This window comes from Poecilia latipinna, unplaced genomic scaffold, assembly GCF_001443285.1.
Source record: "Poecilia latipinna isolate Pla-1442-1.1 unplaced genomic scaffold, P_latipinna-1.0 Scaffold162, whole genome shotgun sequence".
NCBI classification, from domain to species: domain Eukaryota; kingdom Metazoa; phylum Chordata; class Actinopteri; order Cyprinodontiformes; family Poeciliidae; genus Poecilia; species Poecilia latipinna.
The window spans coordinates 276,978-291,540 of record NW_015112778.1 but is presented as its reverse complement, the minus strand read 5'-3'; the positions used below and the strand labels follow the sequence as shown (position 1 = coordinate 291,540).

Sequence of the window (14,563 nt, the reverse complement as noted above, 5' to 3'; positions counted from 1 at the left end):
TCACACAGCAGAGTCTCCCTGATTGGTTGATGCTCTGCGTCGAGCGGCGAAAGTTCAGATTTTCCAGGTCCAGCGTCGGACATGTTTGATGTGCGTTAAACTCACGAAAAGCTTAAAATCTCACAGCACTTAACACGCAGCGCCCTCGACTCGCCTCCACATAGACTTTGAATGTAAATCAGACACTGCTGACGCTCAACACGGATTGGTGCAAACGCACCATTAGTTTCACTGGTGGATGAAACTAAATGGAAGACGTGAAAGTAAGAGGGAGATATGATTGCTAAGATCTAATCATTTTGTAACATGCATTAAAGGAAGAAGACATTTTTGTCTAGCCAAATATCTCATTACCTCAGGAAAACAAAGTTATTCTGGGTTAACAGAAATATGATTCATCCTCTTAAGATAACAAAGTAGTTCTCTTCTCATCTTGAGAAAAATACACCAACATGTCTATAGCAGGGTTAGGTCAGGCTTTGTAAAATTTTTGTAAGGTGTTTGTAATAAAATTAATTCAAAAGTGAATAAGTTTGTAAAACAGCTTCCTGTCTGGGCGGAGGGCGCCCCCTGCTGACAGGATCTGTGGCTCGATTTGCCATGAGGCGACATTCAAGAGGACAAACGTAAACAGGCATAAATTTCCCCTCTGAACGAGTCTAAACCTCTGGAGCATGATTTTAATGGTGGGATTAAAGCCAATCAGCTTCTTTGTTCTTTTGTGTTACAGCAGATTACGCGACCAAATTAGACTGATAAAATGTAGATCCTTAATCAAACAGTGTGCATGAATTTTATCCAACAGAACAAGAAGCTGCTTCAAATGGGTATTTATGATATTTTATTTTTCTATTCTTGTTGATAAAAATAGGGATTTTCCAAGGGGGAAAATATTGTAGCATGTTCCTGATTTTCATGTTTATTCATGTATATTATTTATTTTATCTTCAAGATGAGTCTTGAAACACAAAACATAAAAATACGCCATAAAAACATGCAAACATCAAGACGGCCATGCTTTTAAAGCTTCCTTCATTATTATAAATAAAACACAACAAACTTTAGATCATCATTGACCAACCGGAGGTGCAGCAGCACCTCATGAAAACGACAGAAGTCCGTTTTAGTTGAGCCTTCAGAGCTACTGATTGCTGATTCTGAAAGAGGGTTTTTATTTCCTGCAGCAGACCAAGCGATGTGAGAGCACGGAGCATTTAAATCTCGTTTAAGGTCAACAGGGAATTCAGTGGCTTTGATAACAGGTATCATCTTTAATTCCACGCTCTTGTGAACTCCACAGACACCCCGGCTTTGAAGGAAGATTAAAGCAAACAAGATAACATGGATGAGCTCAGAACATGTGTTCGGAAGAAGAAAAGGTTACGACGGAGTTAAGAATGGATGTAAATGTTGCTGCATTTGACAAAAATGTCTCCACTCCTGTTCTGCGCATATTGACTGATGCTTCAGTCCTGAAAAGGCGACTGAGATCTTAACGACTAATCGATCATTTGTACGTGACATCCAGAGCTCCGCCCAGTCCGCCATGATGGACGTCAACCAAGGCGTTCCTTTGGCTAAAAACAGACATCTGTAACCTGACATCACTTTTATTTAGTTGACTTCACGTTAAAAATGGTCATAGGTCGGCTGCACAAACAGACAAGGATAGAAACCAAACTTGCAAATTTTTTTTATAACTTTTAATGAGTTAAGATTCATAGCAGCCTCAATCATATGACTTTCAGCCCTCGATGTAACCGCGGATTTGCAGCGAACACTTTTTACAAGGTAAGGAAACTTTATACGTAAATATGATTAAAAGACATCCCTCACTTCCGACGTCCATCATGGCGCCTCGAATGATTAAGTGACGCTGCTGCAAAGGGTCAACAGATCAGCTGGTATCTGAATGAGTCCAAACAGAATGAACTCAGACAGAAAAAACTCTCCAGGAACTTTACGCTTCCTGCTGGCAGAGAAACACGGATGATACGAACCCCTCCCTCCACGGTCGCTGTCAATCTCCTGCATGAACACGTCAATCCTGGACGTTTCCCCGTCTGCGCCAGACACAAACAACTCCAGAAGACAAGGCAGCAAAAAGCACAGAGACGCCGTCTGTCACTCAACAGGAGATTGACAGAGATGTGGGCTCTTTCATTTTGCCCGATCACCGTCTGAAATTGAGGTGAACACCTTTGATCCACAGAAAGATGTGTGTAGTGATCTGGATCAGCTCAGAGTTTCCTTAGAAATGTGTGAGCCCCAAACAAGCTGCAGAAACGGATGATAGATTATGAATTCATCCTCCACAGAAAAGTTCTTATTCTCTAAATCCGCGCTGAGAGAGCATCTGCTACACATAATGAGGGATCATTGTGTGCAAAGGTAAAGAGTCAAGCAACACTTGAACTACTGAGTAAACAACCAGACTAAGTAAATGGTCCATTTTTAAAGCACCCTTCACAGATTAATGACGATAACGCTTCAGACGGTAATTATAAGAAAAGCATCAAGATGCAAACCAACATTATAACAGCTGGAGATAATGTAATGAAAGAGTTTTCTAGCTGAAAGTATCTGTGAACGAAAGAGTTTGTAAATACAGCACTGCTGAAAGCAAACGTTACACCTCAGCCAGCTTCTATGCACCACGAATCTGGAACAAACTTCTAGAAAACTGCAAAAAGCTGAAACACTGAAGCAAGACTAAAATCCCATCTACTGAGAGCTGAATTTAAACCACAATAACTGGAACATTGACCAACATATTTAATGTGTATTAATGAAAGCCATTTGACAAAATGTTACTGGTTGACTGTCTTCATGATGTTTTTATGTTTTCATGACCATTTTGAAGTGCATTGATGCTGAAATAAACCTGATTGATTGAAACTTAACTGATCATATTTCCTGTCAACAGGAAGCTCAAACTTCAGCAGCTTCTTTTGAGTTCAACACAAAAAAAACACATGCTGCAGAAATAACACATCTGTGACTCAAATATTTCAGCATTGATCCAATAATAATGTTTTCATAAGCAGGTGCTTCACCCAGATTAAGAGAGTTATGCAGCATTTTGCACTCTGATTAATTTGGGTAATAAAGCTCAAATTATTTTTATGTGGTCACTTCAGCCTTTAATATGAAGAAAGAAACAAACGAGAAAGTATGTTTGACCATAAAAGTGAGGAAGTTGGATTAAAAAAAAATAAATTCACTTGACGGAAACACAAACTCCCGTTTTTTGATAAAACTTGAGTTTTTATGTCCTCTGACAGCAGATGATGAGCCGTCATGGCTGAAACATACAGCTCTCGAAAAAAATTAAGAAACCACTTAAAATGATCAGTTTCTCTGATTTTACCTTTTATATGTTTGAGTAAAATGATCATTGTTCTTTTATTCTAAGAACTACTGACAACATGTCTGAAATTACAAGCAAAAATTTTGTTTTTATTTGCATAAAATGAGAAATGGTCACAATAATGAAAAAGACGCAGAGCTTTCAGACCTCAAATAAAGTAAAATAAAAAAACAAGTTCATATTCATTTAGAAACAATAACACTAATGTTTTAACTCAGGAAGAGTTCAGAAATCAACATTTGGTGGAAAAACCAGGAGGTTCTCAGTGCAGTGGGCTCTTAGTTTTTTCCACAGCTGTATTTTGTGTTCACATCTGTTGCCGACATAGTTCCTAATGTCTTAAGCCTGGACAGACCTATTCATGTTTGTTCAACATTAGCAGACTAACAAAAAGGTTTTACACTCCTTTGTAATGGAAACGCAGCTAATGACATCACAGAAAAGTAACATAATGAAGCAGCAGAACTGTGTGAACTCCACTGATTTCAGCACAAATAAACTTTTCACTAAAGTAACATCAAAAGCGATTTAAACACATGAGACGACTTAATGTTCCACAAAATCTCCTTAATTTCCTCACTTTTAAACCTGCATAACCAATTATTTAAAAAAAAAACATAGACAGCAAAATAGGAAACAACATGAATGCAGTTTTTGATGAAAAATCCAGAGGAGATTCGGCCCCCTGACAAAAAATTAGTTTGGGCCCCCCTGCGCAGCTGCTGTTACAATTTTTTGAGTCTATTTGACCCATAAAAAGCGTCACAATTTTAAAGGCCTGCATCTGCCTTGCTTTCTTTGGTTCAATACTGATAATTAGCACAATATTTACTGCTCATGAATTTAACATCCAACAGTCCACATAGACATTTTATGTCTATGAACAAAATATAAATAATTAAATTGTGGAGGGCCCCCTGGTGGTCAGGGCCCCTGGAACCGTCATCACTTTTCACCCCTTTACCGCGCCCCTGCTCATAGCTCTGATAACATTTACATTAATCCACCTTTGGCTGTGTTTGCTGACTTTAATGTAAAAACGTCAGAATGATGTTTTTTCATTTTTACTCATTTTACACTTGATGACAAGGATTTTTCCTGCATCAGAAGTAAATCATGTCGGCCTCATTTCTCGCTTTATGAGAAATGATGCGTCTATGAATCCATTAATGACTCTGGGGTTAAAATAAATAATGTGTTTTGCTTTTGAATGATTTTTCCAGAGATTAAGATCTCCACTGTCTTCATGGCCGCAACCTTTATGCACATTGCATGTGAATCTTTCCTGTTTCTCTGGTGTTTCAGGGTGCAAAGCAACACGGAGGGTTTTTGACAGACTTGTTAGTAAAAAGGAGAAACTCCGTCTCTTTGAAGCGCCGCCCGCTCCGACAGCATAATGGATGTAACAGTGGAAAGAAGATGTAAAGGATTAGAGGTGGAGTGATTTTCATATAGGCAGGGACCTAAAGGCTGTGAACGAGGAACGAGATGAAAGCAGTGGTTTTTCGCCAACATGTTCCCTTAATAACTGATCCGTTGTTCTCAGAAACAGAAAGATAGATGTCAGAAAAAAGACGGCCTCACATGAAGGGGATCCTGTAAGTGATCAGATGGTTTTCCTGCAGGCGGTCACACTCAGGAAAAAAACAGGAATTAGATTGATTCCAAGAAGAGGCTACAGTTCTGCTGCAATCTCTCTTTTTTGTATTTTATCTGCTCGTTTATCTTCCTCTGTCTCTCTGCTGGTGTGTCAATAGCTTATCAGATCATTAGGTATGAGATCTGAAACGATGCATTTTCTCAAGTGCTGCAGAACCCAAATTTTCACTTTTTGGATCATTAATTCCACCTTTCCGTCTCTGAGCTCATTTAGCTCTAGAGATATTTGGCAAGTCAATAAAAAGTTTAAGAAAAAAGAAGACGTGCAGCTGGAGTCTCACTGCCGAGATGGAGAAATATCTCCAGGTTTAGTTTTCATCTGTCTAATCCTCTGTATTATCACAGTTCATTTAAAACTCAGTAAAGAATATTTAACCGTCATATGTAATGTAATTAGTTCATGCATCTAAAAGCACAACTTTTTACACTTGACTTGAATTCTGTGATGTTTCCTATAAAAGAAGATTCATTAAACTAATACAATTTGGCCCGTTTCTCCAGATGGTTCTGCTTAGCCGCAAGCTAAATATTACTTTATAGGAGTGTGAATCAAAAGTAGTGTATTTGGTTTGAGCCTCTTGAAAAGCTGCACACAATAAATCCTAGTTCAGCTTTTACTGAGTTTATTTCTGCAGCTCTCATTATTGTCAAACTCGAGGCCCGCGGGCCAAATCCGGCGCACCGTAGCTTTTTATGTGGCCCTTTAGTTTCTAGACTAAACACTGTGTGCTTAAATATTATGTTATCAATTAAATCAATGCAGTTTTTATCTGTCTACTCCCAAATTATATCAACTAGTTCCTCCAGTTTCTTGAGAGGTATCATGGAAATTCATGCTAAATCAACAAATCCCTGCACTTTTTTTGCGCTAATAAATAATTGGGATTTTCTTTGATTTTTCTCAAAAAATGTCAAAAACTTTCTTTCTTACTTTAAACAAGAATAATGAATTCTGCTAAAAACATTTAGTGTGAACAGGACATTATCATCAAGCTTTAAACTAAACATTTTCCTTAATAACACAAAAACTCTAGTTTATTCAACAAAATTAGTAAAGAGTTAACACAACTTACTGCTGTAAGTTTATCTGTCACAAAGTCACATTTAGATTCAAAATCTAAAACTGGCTACGTTTTCTTAAAGAGTAGAAGATAGTAGACACAACTAAATGTGGATTAAATGATTTACAGTTTATGTCTTGCTGAAAAGTTGCTAGTAAGTTTTTTTTTTTTTGTCTCATTTCCAGTGTAGAAAGACACGTTTACTATAAACCAGACTAAATGCACTTGGCCAGGTTTTGTTTTTGTAAAGTGTAGAGTAGCTGCAGGTCACATTTCTGTCCATGATTCATTTGAATATAATTAGTTTATCAACAAGCAAGGCCAGTCACTGAATGGTTGCAGTAAATAGATGTTGCTTGAGCTGCCAAGGCTGCGGAGCAGCTTCAGCTGTGATCACAGTATGCCCTTTGGAAATGAGTAACTGCTAATTAATTCATTGTGTGAAGAGTTTCCTCTACGCTCTTTTTGGTGCCTTTTCATTCACATCGACTGAAGCTGTTGGAGGAGATAACGCAAAAGCTATAACAGCAAAAAGCACGAGAAACTCTTCAGCAGGATCCTTTCTAGATTTCATAAACTCCCCTGAAACGAGCAGCGAAGCTTTTTGCCGCGCGGCACGCGGAGCGAGTTTCGTAAATGTGTTTGCTGACCCTTATAACTGGCTGTTTTGTCTGAGCCGGTCGGCTGCGCACGCTGCAAAGATGACTCCAAATCATCACCTGGGCAGAGTCTCTGCTGTCAGCCCCTTGTCGCGTCACTGTCTGAGCTTTTCTGACTTCACAAAAGCACCAAATGAGGTCCAGTGTTCGCCGTTTCACAGCTTCCACACCCACAGAAAACCATTTGATTATTCACCCGAGCATAGCAACAAGCACATGCATAATTCATCTGTGCACATGACGAATGAGGCAATCAAGTCGAGGACAGCATTCAGAAAGAGGGCATTTACAATTACATTTCAGCTTTGTAGTGGACACATTGGTGAAAATCTGATCATTTCTTTAAGATACAGTATCGGGAATCTGTCAGATCATCTACATAATCCATGGTTCATCAACAAAGTCTCCACAAGCAATTTGCACCACAAAACGCTGGATGCTGCAAACTGGACTGCTGGCACTTCAACTGAGAGCGCAGATGTAAAAAGAGTGGAGGATCTAATTTCATATTCCATCTGACAGCAGAAACATGACTCTTCATGGATGCAGTCCCCTCTCCATGACGAGAGCCGCTCCTCTACACGGGACGCCGCCGCACTTGACTTTGACCCCTTCAGATGTGCAGAACAAAGAAATCTGATTCATAATTTGGCCGCATTATAATCGTTGATGACTGGCAGGCTGCTGCAGATCGCTCAGGAAAGGATCTGTGAATGATTACATCTGGAGATTACAGCAGGACAATCAGGGTCATCTGGAGAACCTTTTTCAGTTGTTTACCAGTGAAACCAGAAGTTTACATGTAATGGATATAATAGATCAAACTTCTCTTGTTTTAAGTTAGAATTATTTACATTTGCTACATGCCACAATAATGTATGTATACAATAAAGTTTAGATACAGAATGATTACTGTCTCCTCAAACAATGAGGGAAAACCCAGATATTGATGCCGTTTAAATTTCTGATCAGTTAATTGATACTTTGGAGTTAATTGGAGAATCGGCTTTGGACTGCTTTCTTGTTTCATGCGATGGGAAAGTCAAAACAAATCCACCAAAATATCAGGAGCTGAAAAATTTGCTATTATTTAGTCTTTGAATTTATTTTTGTTTAGTCAACAAGTTGTTTCTTCAGACATTTATTGGTATTGTCTGAATTTATTGGTGTTTTAAGTTCTGTTGCTCTGCTCTTGGCAGTTGGTGGTTACCGTAGTAACCAGTAACTGGCAGCTCCTCCCCCTTTTTTCTGTTGCCGTCGGTAACTGTGGTATTTATTAGGATCAGCTCTGTGTTTTCTTTACAAATATTATGTTTTAACATATATTTTATACTGATTTAATCATATACACTGTTTCATACAGTATTTTGCTATACTTTGTATACGTTTCATTAATGTTCTCCATTTTAGTTATGTTTAATTTTACAACTGTTAACTGCTGCTAACTGTTGCTAGCTGCTCATTGGAAGCCATTGCTTTGTACTTTGTTTTGGGTTATTTCCTGTATCTTATTTATTGTGTTGGGACAGAGGCTGCTGCTGTTAACCACCAACTTTATTTCCTCTTTTGTTGGAATAAATACAGGGAACCTGAAGTCAACCTACAGGCCCAAGTTGAACATGGAAGGGTTACTCATGCAGGTAGTGATGAAAATTTGACAAATTAAATCAAAGTCCGTTGGATAACTTAACAGAGTATCTTTTAAAAATAAAACCAATCATGGCTGTTATTATTAAAATAAAAAACAGATGCTTCAGAATGAATACACAACACACTTTGACTTTGGAAAACAGAAATTATTCATCACTCATTGATTCATTGGGTGGTTATGTCCATATGGAGAGGAGCAGATTTAAAAAAAATCCAGCATATTTATTACATAATGTGTATTTTGGGACATTGTACTAGTTCTGTCATTCGTAAATGTGACTAAGCTTACAGCAGATAAATGTCAGAACCTCATTATAATAGTTTTTCTCCTGTCAGTTCAGAGTGATAAGCCTCCAGCTGACAGAGCCGGCCGTTTGTCGCCCCGTAGAAGTGAAAAACAGGAAACAAGCTAAAGCTGTAGGTGTACAACCCGACACAAACAAACCCAACAGGCAGAGAAATCTGTCAATCTGAGCACTGCGCTTTATTTTTCACAAGTACAACTTCTTGGTAAGATAATCCGCGCTCCTCCCAATGCCACGGATATTCCCAGCGAACAGGAGGAACAGACTGCAGGCCAATAATCTTTCACCTCTGAGCGGAGGTGAAAGCAATGGCCTTTTGCTGAATTACCTTCCCTTTAATCAATGACGCTGCGTCTGAGAAAATATCTCCAGGAGGACGAGGGCAGAGCTCGGCATCCATCATCCACGACGCCGACGGTGCTCGTACAATTGAATCAGTGTGTCGGGGTTTATTTAGCATTCATCAAAAAGTAGAAGGAAGTTAAAATAAAGTGACAAATGAGAGTCACTCCTCACTGATCGATTACAATCTCATCTGTGGCGGGGAGAACGGAGGGACACTTCAATCAATATTTCAACTGAATGAATGAATGAAGGGGTTTATATGCCTTAATGCACAAATAAATAACTTTATAAGTGAAATAAAAAAGGTGTAAAAGGAGAAATCATTCTTTGTGGTGCTGCACACAGATGTCTTTAGTCTGCTATGCTGACCTATCTCCAGGCGGAAAGCGAGGCAGGTCGCCAATCCATCACAGTTCAAACTCACACCAAAGAGCAATTTAGACTCTTCTGTGAAGAAAAACACTAAAAACTGCACATTTAAAACTACTCAGTCAGTGTGGGGAGGTCATGATGCCGGTAGCTGAGTTCACAGTCACACATTCAGTAATTCATAAATGTTCTTCATTCTGCCTGGATTTTCTCTTGCTATCAATAATAAACCAAATGGAAAAAGCTGCAAAAGCATTCATACCTCTTGACCGTTTCGTCAAATTCCGTCACCTCATAACAACAAACTTTAACGTGCAGAGATGAACTCACATCAGTGAAGTAAAAGTAAACTGATTCATGGTTCTTGTTACAAATAGAAATTTAAAAATGAGTATTTAGTCCAACTCAGTCAAGGTGTTGCAGCACCAACGTTTGCTGCAGATCTAAACCAGGTTTACACATTTTTCATCTTGCAAAAACTCACATGTTTGCTCATTCCTTTTTACAAAACATCATTCAGATTTAACAAGAAAGCTTCAGTTTGCAAGTGTTTCCACAAATCTTAAATTTTGGACTTTGATTAGGCCAATCCAGTGTTCACCGTCAATAAATAAATATTTGACAGGTGATTTAACTTTAAAACAATTATTTAATTTATTTCAAATAATCAAATCAAGTTCGGTTTATTAAGTTGTCAATTAAACAAACTTCAATTAAGTAACTTAATTTGCTCACATGTAACAAATTAACTCAAGTTTTTTAAACTTGGAGCTCCATTCTCTTATTTTAGTGTAGCATATTCACTTTGATGCTAGCGGGACGCACCAATGTCTAAACACCACGATAATAAAAAAACAACATAAATTTCACTCATTAGCAGCAATGAAATGTTTTGAAACAAAATAACTGGTTTTAACTGTAAAAAGCAGCTTTATTAGTGTGGATACCTCCAAAATGTTCTGTATTTTAGATTAACGACTGGTCGGTAGCCCCACTCTCTTTAGTTTTGGGTTTTATATTGCTTCAGAAAACCAATTAATCTTATTTTTAAAGAGATTGAAACTTGAGTTGCATGTTAAGTTTGGATCATAAAGTTACTTTTTCAGTTTTATTTTTAAGTGGGTCTCATATATTGTATTTTTCGCTGCATAAACGAGCTGCAGATATTCAGAACTGCTTGTTTTAATGGCTTTTCAGACGCTGAAATAAGACTGCAGAGCATGACGATGTCTGCTTTTGTGCAGAAGACTGAAATGTTTCCAACGTATTAAATTAGCAGATGAAAAATGTGGCTGAAATGGCCAACAGGCCTGCAAAATGTGCCTTTTCATTCCAGGAAGCAGGACCATTCAAACCCTGCAGTTTACATGTGATTGGTGTCAAAATTAAACAAAAGAGAGCACAAACAGCTCTGACAAACATTTTGTTCACATTTTAAACTGCAGTGGTTGTAATTACACGTTTCCACTCAGCTGGTTAATTTCTACTTTGACATGATTGTGAATTAATGTGAAAAGCTGCACACCTTCTGTTCACAATGATCTGCAGTTACATAAACATATCTGAGTGTTTTTCTCCCCTACTGCTGCTCTATCTGGACAAATAGGTGCACATTTATTGCATTTAGCCAATGTTCACCATGGTGGCAGGTTTGAGGGCAAAAAAGCAGGTGAGTCAATTGTTGAAATGTGACATTTTTTTAAATTTTTGGCTGAGGAAGTCAAGTGCCGGGTCATTTTAACATGAACGCAGCCGTTCCTGATTGTTCCCACAGTGCAACGGCAACACTGGTTTTGCTGGTTTTCCACAATTTTCTGCTATGAGAGAAAAACTACGGATTTGACAAGATCTGTGTTTTCCCAGAATTTTCTCATCAAGAAGAGAAGAAGAGGGAATTTTATCTTCCTGCTTTGTTGCCTGTGGAATCAACAATTATTGGGGGAAAGAATAGAAATCAGATTCAGAATAAGTTATTAACAACGTTACAAAAAGAAAACAAAATATCCTCCTCAGACTTCCTTGTTGGATGTCTGCAAGTCTATTGTTTGTCCAACTTTTCATGCTTTGCTGAGGAATTTCATGTATGAATTTATGTACAGCTTGGATTTATCAAACAACTTAATAATAAGGCCTCTGACAGCTGCTACACTTAGCAACGATGTACTTCCAGCTTTTTCTAAACATTAGAATAATTGTTTATATGCTTTGCTATAGCTGGGTTCTTCTTTTACTTGATTTATTTTATTTATTTTTTATAAATAAACATCTCTGAAAAAAATTAAGAGATGACTTTAAATGATCAGTTTCTCTGATTTTACTTTTTATAGTTATATGTTGATGAACATTGTTATTTTATTCTATTAACTACTCACAACATGACTGAAATTACAAGCAAAAATTTAGTATTTATTTAAATGAGAAATAACAAAAAAGAAGCATTGCTTTCAGACCTCAAATAATGCCAAGAAAACAAGTTCATGTTAATTTAGAAACAATAACAATAATGTTTTAACTCAGGACGATAAAACATTAATACTTGGTGGAAAAACCAGGAGGTTTTCAATGAGGTTCACTGCAGTGGGCTCTTAGTTTTTCCAGACTTGTATATATGATATTGACTACATTTTAATGTCAAAATAAAGATTTTCTGTTTCTGTATTACTTTGCAAACCAATAATTTACATAAACATGAACAGGATGAAGCCAAGGCTTCTGCTTTCTCCATTCCTTCTGCATTCAAGCAAAAAAATATTACCAACTTTTATAAATTTTTTCCTTTACATTTTATGTTCCGTCTTTGATTTACTTTTATATTATATAATGTTTACTTTTATTGCTTCTGGTACACTATGTAAGGCACCAACTGGGTACCCACTGCTTTTTGCAAACTGCTTCTGCATTTATGTTTTGTCCTCTTTTATCCTTTAGCTCTTTAGTTATGCGTCTTGCCTTTGCTCTGCAGAACAATTTGAGTTGCACTTGTATTTTAAAGGTGCTAACAGAGAAAGTTGATTATTTGTTATCCATAAAAGCAGCATTCCTCAGCAGGCAGACACACAGAGAAAAAAGTTATTACTTTGGAAAGGATTCTTTCTTTAAGCTCAAAAGATTATTCCTGTTCAATCTGTAAGACTATTAAAGTAGCTGCGAACAGAGAGCAGGCAGCCAAGAAGAGAATTAAAAACTAACTTTTCAAAGTTCAGCAGCGAATTGTTTATCGCTTCCCTCAGATTGGTAAAGTTCTCACAGAGCTGGGCCGACTTTACTGTGAGAAATGAAGAATGACTCTTAGTTCAGTCAATGTTGCTAAGAAAACTTTTAGAGAAAGTATAAAAATATATGGAAAAGCTTGTTCTGTTAACGTTTTCCCTCAGCTCTTTGGAAACTTTCCTACAAATTAATAAAAGTAACTTCTAAAATACAAAGTGTGACATAAAGTTATAAACAAAACTCAGAGCTTTCTTATTAGATTTGTTCTCAATTCCACCTGTTTTTGAATAATTTTCAGGGTTTTTTTTGTAAAGAAAGAGAAAAACAAATCACAAACTACTCAAATTATTTTTTGTTTTCTTTGCTTCATTTTCACACTAAATTTATGTGGATGCAAAAAATGAATCAAGTCCAGCAGACAAAACTATTTGTGATTATTTTTGTCACAACTCTCCTTCCTTCAGACACAAATTTAGCAGCTTCAGAAAAAAAAGAAAGTCAAAGAAAAATAATTTCTCACAGAAATCTTTGAGTAAGATCCGGGTCTCTCCAAAGATTTGTGGACTGAATCATGATGGGTTTTTATTAGGAAAAGTGTTTCTAAATCAGCAAGTGGTGATTAAATTATAAAACACTTTGGGACAATTAATTCCTTTTCTTGATTTATTGATTAACATGTCGATGATGTAAACATAAAACTAAAATTAAAAAGAAACATTGGTGCTTCTTTTTGTAATTTAAAAAGCAGAGAAAAAGAGTCTTTCATTTCTAATAATGGGACTCTTATTTTAGTTTATTCATTTTCTCCTCTCTTTTGTTAAAATTACCACCAGTGGAAGATTTTTTCGTGACACAAAGAGCAACTAATCTTGTATTGTTATAGGATTGAAGCATTTTTAAATTAGTATTTTGATTTATTTTAGCAGATCTTACAGCAAATTCAAAAATCTGAATTATTCTGGGGAGACAAGTAAAATCATTTATATTTACATTGATTTTAAATAACAAACTTACACATTTGTAGTGGACAGAAAACAAAAAGCAACAGTTTTTGTATCTTTCTGTCCGATCCAGATTATTCAGATTATTCACTACAAATGTAGCATTTGTTTGTTTTTTTAAAACTTAGAGATCAACATTGAGCTGTTCCAGAAGTCAAAACTAAACCACAGAAACTTTGTTCCACTAAACTGTCAATTACCCATAAAGAAAAGCATGATTGTGAAACTGAATGGTGCATTTCACAGCGCCGGCTGAATTATCCTGCCTCTCACCGAGGGAAGGCGTTGTTACCTGAGCGTCCATCAGCAGGTGTCTCATCAGGGTCATGGACTTCCTGAGGGTGTCCCTCTCTCCGGGGATGAAGGCCTCCTCCTCATCAGCCAGACTGCCGGGTCGGGTCACCATGAACTGAGCGATCTGGTCGTTCAGGCTGTTCAGAGACTGGACAGCTGCAAAAAAACAAAATACACATTAACAAAAACGTCTCTCTTTGTGTCTCTTTTGCCCTTTTCTGGATCAGACTTTAGTGATCTGAGACATTTCCTCCGTCCATGACAACTGTTCTCCTCCTCAGAATAATCCCTCATTTAGACAAGACGAGCATTATTAGGCTCAATCAATTACAGAGACTTAGAAATTCACTTTCACTCTGTTATATAATCCGCTACGTTACGATTAGAGCCACTGTAATAATGTCTACTGTGTTTTTCTTCTTCCGGACTTAACACAATGCAGCCCTCAGAGCTGAGAAGATATATTTATCCCCCAAGAAGCCAAAAATGTAATAAATCATTCAATAATTGACTAAATAAAACTGGATACAAAGCAATTATTTTATCAAAAAATTGTTTCCGATTACCGATCTTTTGTAAAAAACCTGAACTACCAATTCTGATTTTGGCCGATACTAATGGTTTTTTGTCTGAAATGTTA

At 37.1% G+C, this 14,563-nt stretch overlaps 1 protein-coding gene across 2 annotated transcripts in view; it reads right to left on the bottom strand.

Moving 5' to 3' along the window:
- The window catches only part of LOC106945824 (kazrin-like), a 168,075-nt gene that overhangs the window by 111,649 nt on the left and 41,863 nt on the right, over positions 1 to 14,563 (bottom strand). For both annotated transcript variants that reach the window (XM_015029785.1, XM_015029784.1), the window contains exon 3: positions 13,922 to 14,079. In XM_015029785.1, coding sequence (XP_014885271.1) covers positions 13,922 to 14,079 — 158 coding nt within the window. The remainder of the gene's footprint in view (positions 1 to 13,921; positions 14,080 to 14,563) is intronic.